General features: G+C 45.3%; 1 protein-coding gene across 1 annotated transcript in view; it reads left to right on the plus strand.

Annotated features, from left to right (window-relative positions):
* Nup205 (nuclear pore complex protein Nup205) overlaps positions 1–24,204 on the plus strand; it is a 97,083-nt gene that overhangs the window by 66,426 nt on the left and 6,453 nt on the right. Inside the window, exons 5-6 of the mRNA XM_080285835.1 lie at positions 6,750–11,501; positions 17,507–17,824. Coding sequence (XP_080141961.1) covers positions 6,750–11,501; positions 17,507–17,824 — 5,070 coding nt within the window. The remainder of the gene's footprint in view (positions 1–6,749; positions 11,502–17,506; positions 17,825–24,204) is intronic.

Here is a 24,204-nt window from a genome sequence, read left to right on the forward strand (position 1 = left end):
TGAAAGGTTCACTAACCCTCTGCAACTGATAAAATAACAGTACTGTACAGCATGGATATGCTGGACAAAGGGATAAGTCATGTCCTGGGCGGGACGGAGTGGGATGGCATGAGGTTTCATCATGCCATTCAGAACAGTGTGCAGTTTAATACTTATGACCTGTATTTCCGGAATTTTCCATTTAATATTTTTGGACCGCAGTTGACCACTGGTAACTGAAACCGTGGATAGGATTTCCATGGATAAGGGGGACCACTGTGTGTATGATATATGTATATTTATGTATGTATGTATTTATATAAAACAGTATGATCAATAAAAACATCCAGTATTTAAACCTATAAAAGTATTAAGAACGCACCATAAGAATATGATGTAGTAAGTATGGAGGAGCCTGTGACAAAGGTATTGCATCCCTATACAGTACTGACTTGATAGTCCTTGAGTTTACGCTGATAGGTAATATGAGGTGTATGTGTTATGCTCCTGAGGTTTGTCAAGGTCCCATGGGCTTGATTGGTGAGTGTATGAGTGTATTTATGTGATATCACTGCTGAGGTCAGGAGAGGAGGAGGCAACACTGCCCCCCCCCCCTTCCCCCCCCACTATAATAGTCGTGTGTGTCTTGCTAACACCCTCAAGACATTTCATTTGTTTCATTTATAAAGGCTCCAGCATACTTGCATGTGTTGGCCTTGGTCGTCTGATAGTGGCTGTCTGTGCTGCTTTATTGCTGGCAGCCTCCCTATTCAGTCCCTTATCCCTGATGTCACACTCAATGACCTCGTCCCAGGTCTTTTTCAGTCTGCCGCTCACAGCCCTACCCCAAACATTAATGCTTCTCACTTTCTGCACCCAATTGTCATCCCCCATCCTGTCCACATGCACAAACCATCTCAATCTACCTGTCCTCATCACAACATCAATATTGTACACCCCAGTCCCATCCTACCTCCTAACTCTTCCGTCGTAAACCTAGTCCCCCCAGGCCTTGCATTCAAGGATGCACTGCACATCCACATAATCATTGTCATTTAAGTATGTTTGAGCCTGCAAAATCCTCTTCCTTTATTGGCCAGCTCTCACTACCATACAGCATTACTTTTTTAACATGCTGCATACAATGATCCCATAACATGGAGAGAGAGTTCTCTCTCAGTGTCAGTATAGGCAACAGCTCCCTGAACTTCTTCCAACCACTCCTCACTCTAGCCACCCTCACCTCCAGCACATAACATGTCTCCCAAATAACAAAACTCCTCCACGCACTTGAGAGACTCACCTGCATTATCGGTCCTTTCATGCCTGACAATTTTAAACGTGCTCTCCCTGACACACTTCACACATGAAATCAACATTATCTTGCAGTCTGTCTGTAATACCACTACATCTTTTATGCATCCACTTATCACAGACACTACACAGGATGGGATTACTTCCCATGCCCTTGTGGTAAACTACACATGGCCACTCTCCCTCTTCTTTGACAGTGCCTCCACCAACCCTAGATACGACCACCTTTGTTTTATCACCATTTATTCTCAAGCCCTTGTGCCCCATACCATCTCTCCACTTCGTATATCTTTCCTCTGTCTCCCTTTCATTCTCCGCGATCAACACCAAATCATCGACATACAACATCTTCCACAGAGTCCATTTCTGAAGTCACATGAGATGATGTCAAGCACTGTGATAAACAAGGGGCTCAAGACTGACCCGTGATGCACACCTACATTCACAGAAAATTCATCACTCAAATCTCCATTCACCCTTACCTGGGTGCGAGCACCCACATACATAGTCATTACCACTTTAACCAGCCACTCCATGATCCCAAGCTTTCTCATTGCCCGCTTTACCATCTCCCTAAGGACTCTGTCAAAGGCCTTCTCCAAATCATCACAAACAAAGTACAGGTCCCTTTTTCTTTCCTATATAGTATTTTTCCAGAAGCTGTCGAATAATGAATATGGCATCATTGCTTCATTTGCATGGCATAAACCCAAACTACATCTCATCAGTATTCACTCTTTCTCTAATCATACCTCCTAGAACTCTCTCCATTACCTTCTTTATCTGGTCTGAAAGTTTTATGCCTCTATAATTTCCTCATTCCAGGGCATCATCCTTCCCCATGTACACATTTACAGTCACACACTTCAGCCAGTCACCTGGGAGGCCTTCAGCATTTAAGCAGTCAGCCCAGACACACCTGCTGCCTTCCTGACATGTGTCCTGCCTATTACGTTCCTCAAAGGAGCAGCATCAGTGAAAGGCCAAGGGCTAAACACCAGCTCAGGAGACTCCAAAGCTACCCTGTTCCAGCCAAACTCCTCATTCAGCAAACAGTTATAATGCACCCCAGGTGACTTTAATAACCTGACTGTTCACCACTACCTTTCCTTCATCATTCATCACACACTGTTGACCTATGATATCCCTCTTTTCCTTCTTCATCTGATTTGCCACCTTAAGTATATTTCTTCCTTTCCACACTATTTAAGTTATCAAATAAAAGTCTCTGAGACTCAGATTATGCTCTGTAAACCACTTCTAGCCGTACGCTTGGCAGCCAAGTATTACTCTTTGTTACCTCCATTTTTCCATTCCCAGGAAAGCCTTCTTTTCTCCCTAACTGCAGCTTCTATGCCTTCATCTCACCACCAAGTTACTTTATGTCTTCAGGGGGCCCCTTCTCCATCCACACACTGAATCAGTAACTCTCAGGAGATTGTTCTTGAGAGCTCTGTACTGTTCATTAACACTTCTGTCAATGGCTCCCTGTTCAGCCATCACCCTACTCATCTTGCTGTAGGAGGCATCCCTCACTGATTGTTTTTTCAGCTTCCATATTTTCCTCTTAGGGGCATAGGTCCTCATTTTCATCACTCGCTCCTTTAGCACCATGTCACATTTCAACAACTTGTTTTGCTGCACACACTCCTCGTTCCCTATAACTTTAACATCCCTCACCAGCCTCCTATCAACCCTTCTGACCATGAAATAATCCATCTGGCTGCTGTTTCCTCCAGACCCATATGTAATCAATTTACCCTTTTCCTGAAATGTGTGTTGCACACAATCATGTTCATTGTCTCCCCAAACTTGAGTGTCCTCTTCCACATTTCTACTACCATATGCACATCCTCCATGTACCCTTCTTATCCTTCAGCTGCTTCACCTACATGACCATTTAAGTCCCCTCTCAAAACTACAATCTCATCATCCCCCATTCCACTTACCACACATATTAAGTCATCTTAGAATATATCATTTTCTTCATCATCCAAGCCAGCCTGTGCTGATATGAATGAAATTGAGAACCTACCAAACAAAATTTTCACTACTGTAATCATTTCACTCCCTCCTATTACATTCATGACATATTCCACCCATTTTTCCTTAACCAACACACCCACACCACTGTATCCATCTGTCCTTCCCTGCCAAAATATCTTGTACCGACAATCCCTCTCGGCAGTCATTCTGGCTGATCCTCCCCTCTATCTAACTTCCTGCACCATCCACCCACCTCCTACACATTGCCTCAACCACCTCCTCTGCACTACCCTTCAAACTGCCCATATTCCAAGATGCCACTCTGATCCCTTAGGGTGATTTAGTATCAGGCTTCTACTTCACATTTCTTGTTAAATTCATTAGAATTAATTAGGGGGAGAGATAGACCACCCACACAATCCCAAGACCAAGCATGGGACCTGGGACCCACACCCCACCAGCTGTGACCAGTGGCTGTGACAGTGGCCTTGGAGCACTCTTCCAGCACAGCTACAGGGACACCCCCAAAGCATGCCTTGGCACTGTACCTTCCTCTTAGTATACACTCACTGATAGGGCAGCTTCCTGGAGCTCTACTCCCCAGGTTTGTGCCCCCACTCTGTTGGTATAGGTAATATCCTCTGTAAGTACTGTAGGTTGGAGGGACAGCAACCTCATGGCAGAGGATAGAGTGAAATGGAGTTATTTAATTTAGCCTCCTCCTTTTGGGATTAAGGTATCTGACTGTAGTCTGATAGACAGAAAGTCTTAGGGAAGATACGTTTGAGGGAAGGCTTTCTGATGGTGGAGGGGTTGATGAGATGGAGGTGATTCATTTGTGGTCAGCCAATCTGATAATAAGGCATTAGGCTCTAGATAGATGTATGGGTTCACTTTACACCGTCAGAAGTACCCCGAGATGGTTTGGTCATGTGGAGAGAATGGAAAATGAGAGACTGAGTAGAAGAGTGTATATTAGTGCAGTAGAGAGGGAGAGGGAGACCAAGGATGGGGTGGAGAAGTATATGTCTGAGGATGGTGTGAGTTGGACAGAGGGCAGGTAGATGGCAGAGGACAGGGTGACATGGAGGTGACTCATTTATGGCCACCCCTTACAAGCTTCAGGAGTCTGGTGATGATAGGCCTTCAGGTGATTTGCTTTAACAATGGATATACCTCTTTGAGTGAAGGGGTTATTGAAGATTGTACGTAGCCCCTCCAGCTGGAAGTCTCTCCATACATACTGTCTATCTATCTATCTATAGCCCGACGCCCTAATCCCGCAAAGGGTGGCCGCAGACAAAACGCCTCCAAGTCACTCTGTCACCCACCAATTGACTACCCTCCCCCCAACTCACCCCCCCCTCCCTCATATACCTCTCAACTCCATCCCTCCACCTCATCCTCGGTCTACTCCCTCTCCCTCCCTCCACCTCACCTACATACACCCTCTTAGTCAGTCTTTCATTCTCCATTCTCTCCACATGTCCAAACCACCTCAGTGTATTTCTCCTAAACTTTTCAACCACATCCACATCTACCCCACAACGTTCCTTCACTTCTTCATTCGTCAACCTGTCCCTCCACGTCACTCCACATGCTCCTCTCAAGTAACTCATTTCCACTGCTCTCACTCTTGACTTGTTCCCCTCTTGCAAGGTCCACGCCTCACTTCCATACGTCAGGGTAGGGATCACAATACCATCATGCAGTGACTTCTTAACTTCCATACTCACCTCCCTATTTCTCATCACGGCTTTCAGTGTACCAACGACCTTCCTTCCCTGCTGTACCCTTTCACGTACTTCATCCCCCAAAGTTCCATCCTTACTCATCACACTACCCAAGTACTTGAATGCACTCACATTCTCCATATCCTCTCCATCCAACCTCACTGCACACTCTGTGACTTCATTCCTCTCAAACACCATAACTTTACTTTTGTTTACATTAACTTTCAGCTTCCTCCTCCTACACACTGTCCCAAATTCATTCACCAAACCTTGCAACTCCCATTCATCTTCTCTCAACAATACTGTATCATCAGCAAACAGCAACACCGGAAGCTTCCAAATCTCACCCTCATTCATTAGGGCCAGCCCCACATCCACTGCCCTACCTTGCATCTCCTTTACAACCCCATCCATATATATATTAAACAGCCATGGAGACATCACACACCCCTGTTTCAGTCCCACATTGAGATCAAAGAACTCACTCAGCTCACCATCCACTCGCACCGGAGCCCTAGCTCCGTCGTACATACTCTTCACAGCACTCAACAATTTCCCCTCCACTCCATATATTCTTAATACCTTCCACATACCTTGCCTATCTATTCTGTCATAAGCTTTCTCCAAGTCCATGAAGGCAGCATACACTTTCCTTCCCTTCTCTAGATACTTCTCCACTAAACATCTTAGAACAAATATCTGATCTACACACCCTTTTCCCTTCCTAAATCCCCCTTGTTCTTCTCCAACTAGCTCCTCTGTCATATGGCTAACCCTATCAATGACTATTCTACCATATATTTTACCAGTCACACTAAGAAGGCAAATACCCCTATGGTTACCACATACTTCTCTCTCCCCTTTTCCTTTGTACAGAGGAACAATTATACCTGATTTCCAGTCCTCTGGAACCCTTCCCTCTTCCCAAGCCAATCTACACAACTTCCATATCCACTCCACAACAATCTCACCCCCATACCTAAGCATTTCACCACACACTGTACATACATAATAATGACGCCATAGTTCCTGGTAAGGAATCCTCATACTGGGGTTGGCCATGGTGCAGCTGATGTTGTTTGTGAACTGGAAGTTAAACCAGTTGCTAAAACCAGCTAATTAGTTCCCAGCAGTGGCTGGAACTCTTGGGAAAAAAGACATTTGAGATGTGTAATAAGATTTTTAACAGTAGGTGAGTCTCAGCTTGAACTTTGTCTTTGTATACAGGGACTCAGAAGAAATAACACTGAGTGACTGTACTTGTGGCTGAATGTTTCCTGCCTGAGGGTAATGGTTGGGTGGCTAGTTACCAGGCTTGTAGCTACATTTCATTCTTACAGTAGTACCTCCCAAATTCTCTCTCTCTCTCCCTCTCTCTCTCTCCAAAAAAAATAATAATAATAAAAAAGAAATAAAGGTAATATATTTATACAATCTCCTGGCAGCTTCATTCAGCTTCCGTGTTAGACGTAGCCCTCATAAATAAGAATTTTATTCAAACTTCATTAACCATTTCACTACAAGAGATGTTTCTTAATTTGTATAAAGTTGTGTAGTGTCAGCCAAATTAAAATGAAGTACAGTATACTTGCTAATGAAGGCTACATGTAACCCTTTCCAGTTTGAAAGAGTCTTCAAGAGTATATGAACTAGTCTGTTGGTGGTTAGAATAAGGTGTACAGTGGGTCATTGGGTTCAAGGTTTTAAGTACAATACAGTATAATATTTCCTTTCCAGGCTCGTCCCGGTCTCTCCTGGGTCCTGCTTCCTGATAATGAAGAGCTGGCACAGAGTATTGCCCGGTACCTGGACCCGGTATTGGGTATTGGACTGGTGGACCGCATACTGGAGCTGATACCGAGCATGGACATCACCCAGGAGATACAATTACTGCAGCAGAATCGTGCACTGGGAGACCCCAAGCATAGGAGACTGGTGTTGGAGAAGTTCAGTGCTGTGCGTGGACTGTTAGCAGACACGCTTTTTTGCTGGGCTGCACAAACACCGCTTAAGAAGGATGAGTGTCGGCGTTTGCTTAACTATCTGACCAAAGTTAAGCTAACAGAGACTAGTGATGGTTCCCTTGATCCTGTAAATCTTGCTTTATTAATGGCACTCTTGTATAGTTTGGAGGCTGGACATTTACTGAACTGTGAGGATATGACTGAAGCCCTTGCACAGTTCCCCATTACAAGTGATAGAACTTTTGTACAGGATATTCATAAAGAAATAAGGTCTGACCAGGCATGGGAAACTCCAGGACTAAAGGCAATTGTGCAGTTGGCCTGGACAGTAAGCTTAGCCAACCTAAGGCAAGTGGCTGTCGCTACACAGTTGGCAGACATTGATGCCATATTAGAAGAGGATGATGCTGTATTAGATGAGGCACTGAAAGGTAAAGTATTCTCCTTTGTTCAGAATTCCATATTGACCAAAAAGAACACCCCCTTGGATACATTTTATTGTCAACGCCTACACGCCATTCTCTCAGACTTTATCATAAACTCTCCAGAACGTGTTAAGGCAATGAAAAACCGGGCTGACGAAAACTCTAGATTGATTACGGCCAATTTGCGTGAAAGTCTGCAGCCCCCAACAAACCTAGATCAGCCTTTTGAGGAGCTATTGACTTGCCTTGCAGCCCTATACCGAGATGGACAGTGTGGGGAAATGGTTGAAGATTTTTGGTGCCCTAGTGAAATTCTCCCAACTACCTCTCAGCCATATCGCAGTCAGGGAACTAGACAGATGCAGCTCTTCAAGTTTGTTCGGCTACCTGGTGACTACCTACCGCCATCCCTGTTTGTGCCTTATATAAACCTTCTAACTAGTCTAGCAACCACACCACGATCAGCACAATATGTCTACAACTTCCTGCGCATGAATAGCCAGCCACTGTCGCAGGGCAGCAACCTAGCATGGGAGCATTTCATGACAGCTCTAACTCAGTATTATAACAACCTACGAGTTGAGGAACCAGGGGCCATGGACACAATGTACCGAGCAAGGGGTACTCCAAGAGGAATCACCCCCCAGGAGGTACAGGGATTACTAGCAGTACTTCAGCTGATGGCAACTGTAGCCGGGCAGGATGAGCTACCCCGAGTGGCCTTGTGTGAGAATACTGCTTGGGCACCACTATATGTATGTACAGGACTTCTAACATGTGCTGTCCCTTTGGTACTTAAAGTAGAGTTGATTAATACCTTAGCTGCCTTCAGTACCACACCAACTTTAGCACAGAAGGTGTGGGAGCTTGTGGAGGGAGCAGGATTGATTCCTCTGCATGAAGGAGTGGCCGGGTACAAACCTCGTGGACTACTGGTGGATATCGAAGAGGTAGAGTCCAGCAGAGAGGAATTTCCACTGACGAGAGCTGTAGTAAGACTTCTCACACAGCTTGTGACTGCCGGTATCCCCCCCATGCTAGGTGCTGCTACCAGACCTCCAGGTTTTCGGCCCTATCTAGACTTGGTTCGAGATCGTATTTTCCTCCGCCACCACTCACGGACTTACCGAGATCCTGGTGAACGCTGGGCCATTGCACGAGGCTGCTTGCACCTCCTCCATCAATTGTTGACCCAACATTTGCGTACACCATCATCATCTGCTGATCAGAGTGCCATCCAGCCCCCAGGACACTCAATTTTGCTAGACCTTGTTCAGGATTCACTGCTTCAGAAGCAGGTATTGTCAGTACTGCATGATGGTGTACAGATACTAGAGCAGCACAAGGAAGTACCAGGGCAGAAAGACCTTCATGCTTCTCTGCTGTTAGTGTTACAGTTGCTACTGGCTGCACAGGAGCAACAACACCTAGTTCTTGGACAGTCAAGCAAACCAGAGGTGGTGTTGGGGGTGGAACGATTGTTGATGGGTGTCAACATCCACTCTGGTGTCAGCGATCACCTTCTTAACATCATTCGCCTAGTAGGTCATCATCAGGAATTACCCAATCATGCTGCTTTAGCCTGCTGTCTGCTTGCAAACTCCGCCGCAAGACCCAGCTCTCAGTCCCACTTACTGTCGCTCATCACTGCCTCGACAACAACAGCAACATCAGTGAGGCACAGTTTTGTTGAAGTTATAGACCATGCAGCATTAGCCATTCAAGAACATCTGGATGCTGCCCATGCTGCCCTCAATCTTCTTCTTAAATTCCTACAACTCCCAGCCCCTAATTTGGCACATTTCCTCCTGGGATACACTGCTGAAGATAGCACCAGCCTGAGGTCAGATTTGCTTGATGCCGGAGCAAGGGGTTATCCAAGAACTGCCTTGCATGCCACCTTAGCTGCCTTGCCATCCTGCCCTCCCAGCCTGGCTGAGGTGGCTTACCGCCTCCTTTACCAACTATGTAGCACAGGGGAGACATCAGCTGCAACATTAAGGTACTTGCGGTCTTCGAGGGACTTGCTGTATCGTACGGTTGCAACGATGGGGCCCCCACACAATGACTCAAGGCTGCGATTGCTGTGCCAGGGATGGGTGTTGCGCTGTGTAGCTTTAGAACTGCGCTACCATGCGAGCCACCAACAGCGATCGCAGCTTGCACGGATGATCCACCTACTCGTTGCAGGGGCTGAATTACCCCAACAGGAACCTTTAGATGTCTCACAGGGCTGGATTGGAGGAATGGCAGGGGGCAGGGGGCCACTTCTAACACTCCTAGATGCAGTGGACCTAAGTGTAGACTCACCCCCACCTTTGCAATGTGAGTATCTGCCTCGAGCTGCTGAACTTATCACCAGCTGTGAAAGTCCAGCACCTGAAGGTCCTGTAGTCAACCTGAAGCTCCTTCACCAGCAGTTAACAACATTGATTCAGGAAGGGAGTGCAGGGGCATCACTAGCCCAGAGGGATCCCTTGCAGGAGGAGCTGGAGATGGTGATGGGCCATGCACTGCTCCTAAACCAATCCCGTGCACTTCTTCACGCCCACAGGCACTTCTTGGAGGGTTGGCGACAAGTGGTGGAAGTGGTGGTGGCAGTGACACCACCAGATTTAATTGACACTCCTACACACCATACATTCCTACATACACTCACCCATGACCTGACTCGGAGGCTACTTGATGACTCGGCCCTCCCAGCACTCACTACACAGCTTGTATCATCCCTTTTAATGCTAGTTACCACCCTGCGAACTCTACATGCCAGGCCTGGAGCTCCTCGCCACCACCCTCAGTATGTGTCACTCCTTGATGGAACCACAGGAACTGGCCAGGTGGAGTTCCCATCATCGCTTCAGCTGGTTCTGCGAGGCCTTGTGGAGTGTGTGGCCAAATTCAGGCAATGTGGCCAAGGGGTAAGGGCATCCACCTATGCAGCCCTTCTGAACTACCTACAGATTCGGGCCAGTGGAGATGATAGCACAGAGGAAGAGGAGTTAGCTGGAACCTCTGCTCTGCTTCTGGCCCCTCGGGAAACTCAGGAGGAACAGTTTCATCGGGAAAACTATGAAGTGGTGAGAGAGGAGCTGCCTCAGTTAGTAGACGTCCTGGCAATTGAGTCTGGAGGGGGTCATCACGTATGTCAGGTCTTGGCTCTAACTTGTCTCAGTGCCCTAGCAGCCTTAGAGCAGCGGGCAGCCCCCCTAACAGGTGAATCCCTCCTCCTGTCCCACCTCACTGACCACGGGCACCTACGTCGCCTGCTAGATGACCTCAGAGCAGATGACCGGCAGTTACTGGCCCTTCTAACTGCTGATGATGATGATTTACGGCCGTTATACGTGTATGAGGCTCGGATGTCCTTACTAGCTCGAGTAGCCCTCTCGTCCAATGGTGCACGTCTTCTCCTTCAAGCTGGCCTTACGACCCGTCTCTCGGAAATGGCTGCACTGGATTACCGGCCGACACAGCTGGCCATTCAGACAACCAGTGCCGATGATTTCCTACCAAGTGCAGTGCAGCGCTATCGCAGTGTACTGGCTGCGGCACTCAGAGTTTACTTGGCCATCCTAACTTCCCTGGGTACTGAAAATTACTCAGCCACTGCACATCTTCTTAGGTTCCTGGCAGCCCACAGTGAGGCATTTGCAGTTGGCCTTTGTGTGCCGGCATCTCCATCTCTACCAGCACTTGAAGAGGTGGCGTTGCTATCTGCCGCAGTAGCTGGAGCTGCAGCGCCAGGCCCCATCACACCCACAGACCCCTCTCAGCTGGAGTCCGGTGCCCAGGCCACTCGATTGCAGCAGCTCTTGCTTGCACTACTGCCCCATGTCCTGCCACAAAGCCGTCTGTCTGCTGCTCTTGAAACTTTACCAGAAAACGAAGAAGGTGTGAATGTTCGTGAGCTTGCACGCACGGCCACCCTCACCACCTTAACCAGTGTTCTAAACTACGCCACAGCTCGCCTGATTCACGGGGGGAGTGCTGTGAGGGATGTCACCCTAGTATTTCGCCCCTCCATGGACACCAGCCACAGTGCCACTGGTGCGGTGGGCCGGCCACTGTCACTGGCAGTGCTGGTCGAGTGTGCAAGCCAGGTGAGTGAAAAACAAACTTTTGTATGAATCAGTCATTTGTTTTGCATATTGTTGTGTATCCAACCTTGTCTGAACCCAGTGGACTGCAGGCTGAAGTTGCCCTTATTTGTAGTCCACCATCCTGGTTTCATGGGAATGGGAGGGAATTAAGGAACGTTTGTATAACCACATAGGGCAACCACCCAGCCAGATTGGTGCCACCACGTGAAGGTGTCCCTGTCCAGCACCACTCTTGCATGGGGCTATATTAATAGTCTCAGTAACACTTAACTCTTATCTTTTGTAGATTTTTTTCTTTCCAGTATTTACTAGTTTAATTTTGGATTGTTTAGTAGCTCTGTGAGGGAAGACAAATCAGCGGCGGTAGTTGCATCTCTGGCTCATCTGAATGTGAACCTAGTGGATTGCAGGCTGAAGTTGCCCTTCTTCTACAGTCTTCCATCCTGCTTTTGAAGGATAGGGAGGAGATTGGGAGTAATAGGCTATTCCACCCTCCGAATATCAGTGCAGCCACATGAAAGAATCCGTTTCCAGCATCAAGACATAGGTATTAACAAGTGTCAGACTATTCTGTTTCTTTCTATCTGTTTGAGGTCAGGCTACAAGTGACCATCTACAGCCTTTGGAAGGGAACCAGCTAGCCAAACCTATTCTTTGTTCCACTTCATTAGCATTCCAGTCTGTCCACTCAGTTTCACCTGGTGCTGGAGAGAGGAACCTTTGCTTTACAAATATCCCTTAACTACTTCCTATCCCTCAAATGGAGCTTTGTGAACTGCAGGATAAAAGTAACTTCAGCCTGCAGTCTTCTGGGCTTACATTCATATGAACTTGGGTTTCAGTTAGTACTGCTATTACTGCTGCTGGTGCAATCACTATTGTGTTATCTACCTTATCTCTGTCTACAGCTAGACGCCTCAGTCTTGTAAGGGGTGGCCACAAACAAATTGCCTCCACGTCACCCTGTCCCCTGCCATTTTGCTACCCTCCCCCCAACCCACCCACCCCAATCTCATATACCTCTTCTCCACCCCTCCATCTCCTCCTCCCTCAGCCCCCTCCACCTCACTCACATACCTCTCCTCATTAGTCTCTCACTCTCTGTCCTCTCTAAGTGGCCAAACCACCTAAGTATAGATTTCCTAATGATTTCTGTCACATGCTCATCCACACCACAGCACTTCGTCATTCCTCATTTGTCAGTCTTTCTCTCCATTTAACTCTACATGCTCCTCTTAGGTAACTCATTTCCACTGCTCTTACTCTTGACTTGTGTCCTTCTAACAGAGTCCAAGCTTTTCATCCATACGTTTAAGTGAATATCTTGACTTGTGTCCGTCTAACAGACTCTAAGCTTTTCCTCCATACGTTTAAGTGAATATCACAGTAATCGCTTCATTATCCGGACGCTCTGCTTCCGGACGTGCTCTGTAACCGAACGTTAGACCTTGGCTCTATTATTTCTCTATCTGGATTTCTTTGTCCTTATCCAAACATAAAATTTTTGACATCACTGGTTGGGCAGCCTACAAATTTTAAAAATTGGGTGGACGGTTGGCAAGCCTCTCTGGCCATGTGTGGGTAATAGACCGCAACCCACCAGTTGAGCAAAAATGGCTGTCCGCCTCTTCGTCGAATGGCCAAAGTCCCTTGGCTGCCCAGATCACTTGGTTGCTACCAGTCGCGCGCGAGTAATGCAGACCCTTACCTACCGGCTGAGCGAAAATAGCTGTTTGCCCCTTCACGGAACTGTTAAAGTACCCCCAGCTGCCCAGAGCACTTGGACGTTTGTGGGCATGTGCGGCCGTCTGCCTCCTTACCAAATGGTCAAAGTCGCCTGGCCGGTCGGATATCTTGGACGCTGCGTGATGCCATGATGTACGGGGATCCAGTGTTGCTGCCGCATGGCAACATTTGCCTGGCTGAGTGAAATTAACCGGTGTGATTATAGGTCAGTTTGGCGTTTTTTACTTGTGTGCTCACAGGAGCATTGTGGTGTGGATGTGGATGCGATAGGAAGCATTAGGAGAAACACACTGAGGTGATTTGGCCATGTGGAGAGGATGGAGAGTGAGAGACTGACTAGGAGAGTGAATGTGAATGAGTTGGAGGGGGAGAGAGGGAGGGGAAGGCCAAGGTTGAGATGGAGGGATGAAGAGGAGAGGTATATGAGGGAGGTGGGTGTGAATTGGGAGCAGGGCAGTGAAATGGCGTGGGATAGGGTGAAGTGGAGGTGATTTGTTTGTGGCCACCCCATAAAAGGGATTAAGGTGTCTGGCAATAGATAGATAGATAGATAGTGCTCATAGCCAAGCGTGGGTTGAGACATGGCAGCACTGTCTTCATGTGCTGTACCAGCCCTCAGTTTCTGTCCTTGTCTCTCTCAAGTGTGAATGTGCTTGGCTGAGTTGTAACCATGGCAGCTTCCATTGTTGCATTTGTGGTGGTTCCTTACCTTCTTCAGGCCTTGATTTTCCTGTGCGGCATTCTCGTGTGTGTGATGATGGCCACACCACCACCTGAGAAATGAAAAAGGAAGGTTTTGACTCTGGAGAAGAAGCATGAGATATTGAGCAAGGTTGATGAGGGTTGGGCCACTTCACGCATTTTATGGGAGTATGATCTGGCCTGTTCAGCCTTGTTTGATATCAAGAAATCACGGTCCAAGCTGCCTCAGTAACGATGCCACTGGGAAGGACGACAGGAAGGTGATGTCTCAGCCCTGCCACGCCGCCATCGACCAGTTGACCTTGCTTTGGTTCCGCCAACAGTGGGGTGCCATCATGCATGTACATGGGACTGAGTTGAAGGCGGCAGCCAAAAAGTTTGCATGCCTTCACAACGTGCACGACTTCAAGGCATCTGAAGGTTGGCTTTTCCGGTTCAAACTTTGACATGGACTTACTGGCCGTAAGACACATGGTGAGGCTTTGGACGCGACAGGGGAGGATGTTGAGCTGTTTCGCCAGAAAGTGCAGCGCCTGATCGAGGATGAGGGCCTTGCTTTCGGTCAAAAGTACAGTGCTGGCTAAACTGGCCTTTTCTGCTGCTCCTTGCCCACCAACACCCTGGCAGAAGAGAGGAAGAAGACTGTGCCTGGTCGGAAGTTGTCCAAATGGCATGTCTTGGTGTTGTGCTGCGCCAATGCTAACAGGATGCATCGCCTCAAGCCCGTTATTGTTGGACATGCAAAATAGCTACATTGTTCCATGGGTTGGTGGATAGCCTGCCTGTTGTGTGGTACCATTCTGTGATGGCCTGGTTTACCTGTAGGATCTTCAGAGATTGGTTCCACAGACACTTTGTCAAGGAGGTTATCCGTTATCAAACAGAGGAACTTGGTATCCTTCACGACCAGGCAAAGGCATTCCTGATCGTTGACAATGTCCCTGCGCATCCGTCTGAGAAGGAATTGGTTGCTGGTAACGGTCATATCAGATGCATGTTTCTGCCACCTAACATGACTCATTCAACCAATGGACCAAGGTGTTATCAGGGCAGAGAAGAGACTGTACCATCGGAGGCTCCTCAGCGAGGTGATGGTGGTGCTAGAGGACGTGGAAGGGATCGACAGATGTGGGGGCAGACCTTGGAAAATCTTCGCCGTTACAGCATCAAGTCTGTGTTGTTCAACTGGGTGAATGCTTGGAAGGAAGTCTCCTTCAAACCCCTTGAAAGTGCTTGGTCACGTCTCCTTCTGGAATACAAGTCCTCGCACAACTTTGAAGGATTTGACTTGGACAATTTCCACCTTCATCTACATTCGGCAGGTGAGGATGTGGGTGTCGATGACACGAGGGAGTGATTGAACGATGACGACAGGGATCCTTGTTATCAGACATTGTCAGATAAGGAGATCACCGCTGCTGTCTCAGTGGGGCTGACAGAGGACAGAAATGAGGACGAGGACGAGGACCCTGACTCTCTGCACCCTGCCACTCCATCATTCTCTCGTCTTGGTGCGCTCCGTGCTAGCATAGAGCAGGTGCTCGGATATGCCAAACACCCGCACTGTGACAGGGAGTTGGTGCCACTGAAACTGGTGATGGATCTGTCGGCGGTCAGGGACGCTGTCATCCTCTGTCAGAGTCGTCGCACCTGTTGTCAGACCAAGATCAACTCCTTTTTCAAGCATGCCATCCCCATGTATGCAAGCCTGTTCTCCCCATCACCACCACCACCTTGTCCCCAGTCTTCACTCTCGGACCCACAACCAAGCACATCGACAGCCACTGAGTCGCTCTCAGACATGAGCTTGCGGCTGTCTTCAGAGTCTCCTGAGGTGGGTAGGCTTCCATTACCTCGCCGCTTGTCTCCACTCATTGCCCACCTCCAGTGGATGGAGGAGGAGGTGTTTGACATTTGTTAAGTGCTTTTGTTAGCCACTAGACCACGTGGGATTACTGTACATCAGCTGGAGGCTAGCGGGTTACGATGCGTGTCCACTGTTCACTGGGTGGTAAGTACTCTTATTTTTATTGTTTGTGCATTGTTTTCATAGTGTCTAGCATTATATTTGATATTCCCATATGTGTTTTGATGTCTAAATAGTTGAAAGGCTGAAGAACACTACCACAGTTAGGAGGGGTACTGTACATATAGGTTGGACATAGGTAGGTATTGGTAAGTAGGATATTGCTCTTTATCCGGATTTCATCCATATCCACATATACCGATGGCTTTGTTACGTCTGATAATCGAGGGAATACTGTACTACCATGCAGTGAATTTTTTACTTCCATGCTCTCTTCCCTATTCCATATCACTGCTTTCAAAAACCAGCAACCTTTCTTCCCTGTTGTACCTTTTAAAGCACTTCATCTACCAAACTTCTGTCCTTACCCGTCACTCTACCCAAGTACTTAAATGCACTCACATTTTCCATGTCCTTACCATCCAGCCTCAATGTACATTCACTGACTTCATTTCTCTCAATGACCACAACTTCACTCTTCTGAACATTTACCTTTTCTTACACACTCTCCCAAAGTCATTCATCAAGTCTTCCAATTCCCCTTCATCCTCATTTAACATGACAGTATCATCTGCAAACAAAAGAACATTATTAATTTTAGTATCCATCCATTCATCCATCATCTGTTCTAGTCCAGTGTTGCCCCATGAGGAGCGTAGAAGCCCGGGGCTAGGTAAGTTGGTCATGACATTTAAGATGAGAGTGACCAGCCACACTCATCCCTGAGTGGCATTATTTGAGCATTAAACCCCAACCACCCCGTGGATATAAATCTTCTCCAGCTCAATCTGATTGGAGTGCCTTAATTACCCACTAAACCACCAGGTGCCATAGTTTGGTTATATGGTTACCACCTAGTATAGGAAATGGTTTCCTGGTTTACAGGAAACCACTTGGCTTGTCACTCGGTGTAGAGTTACCCATAGGCTGAAGGAAGAGGAAAGAATGAAGGAAAGAAAGACAGCAGAGGAAGGAAGGAAAGGAAGAGAGGAAATGGCAGGCACTCAAAGCAGCACTACATTGAGTGAGTGGATGGTGAGTGCCCCCACATATTATTGTTTATGGTAGATGGGGGGACTCACCGTCCACTCAGTGTAGTGCTGCTCTTGGATGACTGCCTTTCCCTCTCTTCCTTTCCTTTCTTCCTCTTTCATCCTTCTTTCCTTCTTTCATTCCTCTTCCTTCTGTTTACGGGTTACTTGATACTGAGTGACAAGCCAAATAATATCCTGTACACCAGGAAACCATTTACTAAGCTGGGTAGTAACCATATAACCAAATTATGGCGCCTGGTGGTTTAGTGGGTAATTAAGGTGCTCCAATCGGATTGAGCCGGTGTAGGTTTATATTCAAGGGGTGGTTGGAGCTTATTGCTTACATGATGCCTCTCAGGGATGAGTGAGGCTGATCCCTCTCAGCTTAAATGTCAGGACCAACTTGCCTAGCCCTGGGCTTCTACGAACCTCATGGGGCAATACAGTATAGGATTCGATGATGATGATGATGATTATCATTGTTTCGTGTATTCCAGGTATCTCAACATTTTGATGTGGCACGCACTGCCTGTCAAGCTGCCAGTGCCCACCTACAAGCCTTAGAGGGTAACCAACCAGTGGAGCACCTTCGTCAGTATGTCAGCAGTGCCTTGGCTGACTCAGCAAGCCCAGCAGCTGTTCGTAAACTGGCTGAGGAACATCTGAGTCAAGTGGTTAGCATGCATAGACGACAGGAGCAGCTGGCTGTGCATGCAGCAGAATCAGCCACTTTTTTATTGTGGAAACACCTGGAGTATTTTATGTGTCATGCACCAACAACACCAGGACAGCAGGATGACCCTTCTGGACGAGAGGTGTGTAATGATAACAAAAGTGGATATGAAGGTGTTCTCTACTTTCTCATATTTTCCCTTAGCATTGGAAAACAGCCTTTAAAAAAAAAAAAAAAATTAGTCATGCATGGCAAAGGCTTTTAAAAACAATTGTAAGTGTAGTGTAAATAGTATTACAGGTAACTCGCACGGAACACGTGGGTTTCGTTCCTACCGTGCCGTGTTAGGTGCGAAATCGCGTATATTTAAACTACTCCGTATTTTGCTCCCTAGACCCCCCAAATGTGTTGTTTTGCTGTTATCTGTCACTGGTAATCACTAGAAAGCACTTTAAGTGGTTAGAAGGTTTATTTAATGTTATAACTCACAAATACAGTACTCCAGAGCAAAACTTCAACACACAAATACTGTACGTAAACACAAGGAAACATTCCGACGCCGATCATAGGTAATCATATAAATCAGGTTAACTGGTACCAGTGCTTTAACTTACAAGTACATACCAGAACAGTACATATTTAACTTAGAAATGCAGTATTGTGATATCAAATGATTTCAGTGCATAATCTGTTAAGAATGGCTGGAAAAAAAAAAAAAAAGTTATGAATACATTTTCACCTTTTTGATATATATTTATGGTAGTTTCGAGTTATTTTTTACGTTATCGTTGTGCCCATGCTTGGAAAAGGGAGCGAAAGAGTTGAATTTTCAGTCCTAAATGAGAAAACTGCACGTCCTCCAAGGCTAGACTCTGCCACGGGAGAATAAAGTGGAGGGTCAGTCCGATTAGCAATAAGGAAGTTGTGTCACAACTTTAGCTCCCACACCACGAGAATGGCTAAAAATAGAATCGTAATGCAGTTTCAGAACTAACAATAAGTCTAATTATTACGAATACAGATACAAAGCAGAAATAAATACGTTTACAGACGGGGAAAACGTACTTCTTCCGTAATAACATGTTCATCTTTCTCGATCATTTTACGTTCATCTTTATCATTTTACCTTGTTATTTTCGCAATATATATTGCTGTCTCGTAAACAGGGTGGTTGTTTGTGTTTTGCAAGGGAGGAAAAAGATTGTATTTTCTGTCTGGGTCGAGATAATGGGTGTACCTATGCGTGGTTAGGCATGGCCACGAGCGAAAAAATCGAACATCCACTCATCACGATAGCAGGTGGTGAACTGACAGATGATACATGAGAGGGTGAAGTCAAGGTCAGTCTCATGTCCCAGATTTTTGTTCACTTCCCGAAAGTTTATTCACAGTTTTCTACAAGTTGCATTGCATCAAATGATCCAAACCATTACAGCAAACCTGAGCAAATAGGTAAAGATACCAAGACAAAAATGTATTTTTCTTTTATTATAAGTCTTTAACGAACAAACAAAAAAGGCAATATTCCGACGCCGATCATGGGTGATCATATAAATCAGGTTAACTGGTTACAAGGCTTTATTTAATGCTTTAATTGCTTACAAGTACATACCAGAACAGTAAATATTTAACTTACAAATACATTACTGTAGAAAAAGCAGTACAGTAAGAGTTTAACGAACAAACAAAAAGGCAAATATTCCGATGCCGATCATGGGTAATCATATAATTCGGGTTAACTGGTTACAAGGCTTTATTTAATGATTTAACTTTATTTAAGTGCTTACAAGTACAGTACATACGAGAACAGTAAATATTTAACTTACAAATACTGTACAGTATTGTGGAAAAAACGAACAAATAAAAAAGGCAATATTCTGACGCCTATCAGGTAAACTGGTTATAAGACTTTATTTCTTGCTTTAACGTTATTTAATAGTAATTTAAGTTGCACATAAACTTACCAGAACAGTACAGTACTGTAAATATTTAACTTACAAATACTGTGCTACTGTTCTCGGGAATGTCTCACTCACTGAATAATTTCCCGCCTAGATCGTCACGTAATCAAAACAAACCGCGCGCTGCGGTGACGTTCGAGGATTTGATCTTTCAAAGGCCTCTCCTGCGTTAATTTGTAGTTTTCATAATGGTTTTTTAATCTTACGTTGTCATGTGGGGTTGGTGGAGGATTAGTGCCCCTCCCTGTAAAACAATTAACTCTAAGCCATTGGCCACCCCGTCTGGGATACATGGCGTCTGGCAATGAATGAACGTTGTCTTATATGTATCCCAGCCCTTACCATGTATAATTGCGAGCGCGTTCCGTGAGATCGTGTTCCGTGCGAGTTACCTGTATTTTGTAATGCTTAAAAAAAGAAAAACCCACACACACATACGTTAAGAGTTAGTTGACCCCAGGCAGTGGCAGCTAAATTAGAGAAGGAGAGAATTATTATAGTATAAATGTTGTGGTAGGTTGGGGCGCCCATCATCCACCCACTTAGTGTAGTGGTACAATAAAAGTCCTATTATTCGGCAGCTGATTGTTCGGTAGATCCGACATTTCGGCAGTTTTGAGAAATAGTCCCATTTACGAAAATCATTGATTGTTCGGCAGATGTCCGGAATCATCTCGGCAGTCTAGGAAGTGTTATCTGTGGCTTGTAGGCCTAATGTTTCATTACACTTCTGTATGTTCACTAATTTCTATATTTTTATTCGGATTCAGGTATAGTACTGTATTGATTACAATATTGCACAGTATCATACACTACAGTAACCACCCCCACCAAATTAGCGAGGGTTACGTTCCAAGCCCCCACGCTAATTCTTGAAATTCTTTCATTCTTGATGCCTTCCTGAAAATGACACCGGTAATTACGTAGCCCATGAACCACTGACACTGTAATGCATTACCCATAAATAAATGTTGCTTGTGAAATCAGTTTCCCCATTGTTTTTAGCTGTACGGCTGTGACAGCTCTAGTATTTTTATTCCTCAGCATAATGGTGGAAGGGCCTGTCCTGTTTAACTGAACCTAACCTAACCGAGTTTAACTGTACCTTATAATTTAACCAAACCTAACCTAACCTAAAGTCAGAAAAATACTTAAAAATAAACTGGAGGAATATGAATTGCTAAGGTCTTTCAGATGAAAGTTAAACGTACATTTAGTGCTCATTCTTTTGTTTGTTTTTGTGCTTAACATGAAAGAGAGAGCATTGATGCAAACAGTAATATATCCGATTAATCCTTTAATAACCTCCGGCACTGAACAACCTTTTACAGTACCGATGTCAGTGATGTTAAGTTAGTGTGAGCTATAAAGAAAACTGAACAGTTATGGGGAGGGAATGAAGGTCAGTGGTATGTTTATATGACTACGCTATGATTCCAAGCAGTTAGGCGGTCGGTTAATTTCAGATGTTTTTGCCCATTTGGTAAATACACCGTAACTTTATCAATCTTTCCGTGACTCATAGCGAATCATAGCATGGGTTTAGGAAGCTAAATAACACATTGCTAGGTGAGCCAGACGATTATCTTCCCATCTTTAAGAAAAATAAATTGATTTCAGAAGAATGGAAGAACTTTACTTACTCAGAAAGGGATTTAATTTCTTCCATTTTCTTATAAGATGTGAAGATAATCGTCTGGCACACCTAGAAATGTGTTATTTAGCTCCCTAAACCCATGCTATGATTCGCTATGATTGACTGGAGAATTGATAAAGTTACGGTGCATTTACCAAATTGGCGAAAACATCTGAGATTAACTGACCCCCTGACTGCTTGGAATCGTAGCATAGAGTCGTGTAAACATACCAGTGACCTTCGTTCCATTCCCATAATTGTTCACAGTTTTTCCATAGCTCACTAACTTGACATCGGTACTTTAAAGGGTTGTTCAATGTCGGAGGTTATTAAGGGGTTCATGGAATACATTACTGTTTCCATCAGTACTCTCCTTTCACATGTAAAAAAAAAAACGAACAAAAGAGTGAGTGCTAAATGTAATTTATGACTTTCATCAGAAAGACCTTACCAGTTCAGATCCCTTTATTTTATGCAATTTTCCGACTATTTTATTTTGTTTGGAAAAAGTACTGTATACAGTACTCACTCCAAACATATTTGTAATAATATAAGTAGTGATGAGTTCACCAATACAAGTGATGTACTGAGCTGGTAGGTAATATTCCGTATCATTTCGGCCATCCAGGAAGTGTTATCTGACTTGTAGGCCTACTGTGTCATTACCCTTGTGTATGTTCACTAATATATATATATATATTTCAGATTCAGGTATAGTACTGTATTGATTGCAGTATTGTACAGTATACAGTACTCTCTCCAAACACAGTTGTAATACCATACCATAAGTGGTGATAAGTGTTCACCAATATATTTAAGGTACTGAGAGGGTAGGTTTTTGATTATTCGGCAAATCTAATTTCTCGGCATCATCCTGGTCCCATAGATGCCGAATAATGGGACTTGTACTGTACTCTGTTTTTTAGGGTATCTCTACATTGAGTGGCAAGTCTGATGATTTCCTGTAAACCAGGAAACCATTTGCAGTGCTGGGTGGTAACCTCATAACCAATTGACACATATTCCCTACGTGACAGCAAGTAGGTTGGCGGAGGGTGAGTCCCCCTCCATGGAAAACAACCAACTAAAAATACGAACAAGAAGCCTCCGGACCAGGACTGACCAAAAGATGACGACTAAGGACCAAACAAAGGACATGATACGGATGGCAGTGTGGAATGTAAGGGGTGCAAATGATAGGTGAAAGAGAGAGATAGTCCAGGTGCTTGAGGGTGCAAAAGTGGATGTATGTGGATTAACTGAAGCTAAATGGTGAGATGAGAATGTGAGAGAATGGGAATATGGATGGGGTGTATGTGCAGGAGTAGGTGAGAATGAGAGGGCAAAGGAAGGAGTGTGTATTGTTGTGAGTAACAGATGATAGGAGAATATAAGAGAGTATGAATCAGTTGGCTCAAGGATTCTGTGGGTAAGGTTGAAAGTTGGACTATAAATGTGGATGATTGTGTGCGTATGCGCCAGTGCAAGATCATGCAAGCAGAGTGAGAGAAGAGTTCTGGACAATCATGGAAGTGTGCCTGGGAAAGTTTGAAAGGAATGAGAGAGTGTTTTTGACTGGTGATATGAATGATAAAGTAGGGAACGTGAAGGTGGTCAGAGTAGTTGGTGGGTGAGGTGTGGCTGCTTGGATAGATGAGAATGGCAGTGCTTTAGTGGACTTTTGTGCCGAGAGGAGGTTAGTGATAGCCAATACCTTCTTCAGGCACAAAATGATCCACAGGTACACATGGCAAGTGATGAGAAGGGTGGGTGGTGAACTGAATGAAAGGAAGGCAATGATTGATTATGTGTGTGGATGAAAGGATGCGAAGGTGTGTAATGAATGCAAGAGCATATAGTGGTTGGGGAAGTGGGCTTAAGTGTTGGTCAGAATCAAGGTCCAAGTAAAATGGAGAAATAGAAGAAGGGAAGGACGAGAGGACGGAGTAGATGCAAGGAGAGTGGAAAGGTTATAAGAGGATGAGAAAAAGGCAGAATATGAGAGAGAAGTGGAGGAGCAATTGGGTAAATATGGATTGGAGCAGATGGAGGACGTGGAAGGTGTGTGCAAGATATTTACAGAAGAAATATGTGCAGTACGTGAGGTGGTGTGTGGGGTGAAGAGAAGACGAAAAGGGATGCAAGGAACAGCATGGTGGAATGAAGAGGTGAGACAAGCTGTGGCACAAAAGAAAAAAGCATACAATGAATGGAGGAGAAATAGGGGCGTGGAAGAAGTTGAGAGACAGAAGAGGGAGATATTTAGAGAGGAAGAGAGAGGTGAAAAGATTAGTAAGGAAGAGTAAGAAAAGAGTGGATGATGAATTTGGAAGGAATTGGAGTGTAAAGTGGAGGGACTGTAGGAAAATGTTCTGGAAAGAGGTAAAGAGAGTTAGACAGGATGGCAATGAAGTTAGTCAAGGAGTGAAAGATAAAAACGGTAGATTACTAGTGGAGAAGGGAGAAAAAGTAAGCAGATGGAGAGTACACTTTAACCCCTTACCCGCGGGGATAGCTGCACCGCGCTATGCCCCTCCCGCAGGGATAGCAGTGAAAGATAAATTAGCTACTTGCAGGTCAATGAAAGTATCACTTTTCCCATTTTTTATATATATTTTTTAGTAAGAGAATAGGTCATAAGGGACATTTAAATGGTAATGAACAGGGAAAATTAGCAACCAAGTGCATGTGGGGTGTTGCCAGGTGATAAATTAACTACTTCATGGTCAGTGACAGTATCAATTAGCCGTTTCCCTTTTTTTAATATATTTTTTAGTATGATAATTGGGCATAGGGCACATGTCAATGGAAAAAGCAAATGGAAAAAAACCGGCCAGGAGTTGCGTTGCACAGCAAGACTGTAGCTAGGCGGGGGAGGGGTTAAGGGAGGGGAGGTGGGAAGGCGAGGCAAACACAGAAAAATGG

This window comes from Coenobita brevimanus, chromosome 108 (assembly GCF_032717465.1).
Source record: "Coenobita brevimanus isolate Jiangsu-jjx chromosome 108, ASM3271746v2, whole genome shotgun sequence".
Lineage (NCBI taxonomy): Eukaryota > Metazoa > Arthropoda > Malacostraca > Decapoda > Coenobitidae > Coenobita > Coenobita brevimanus.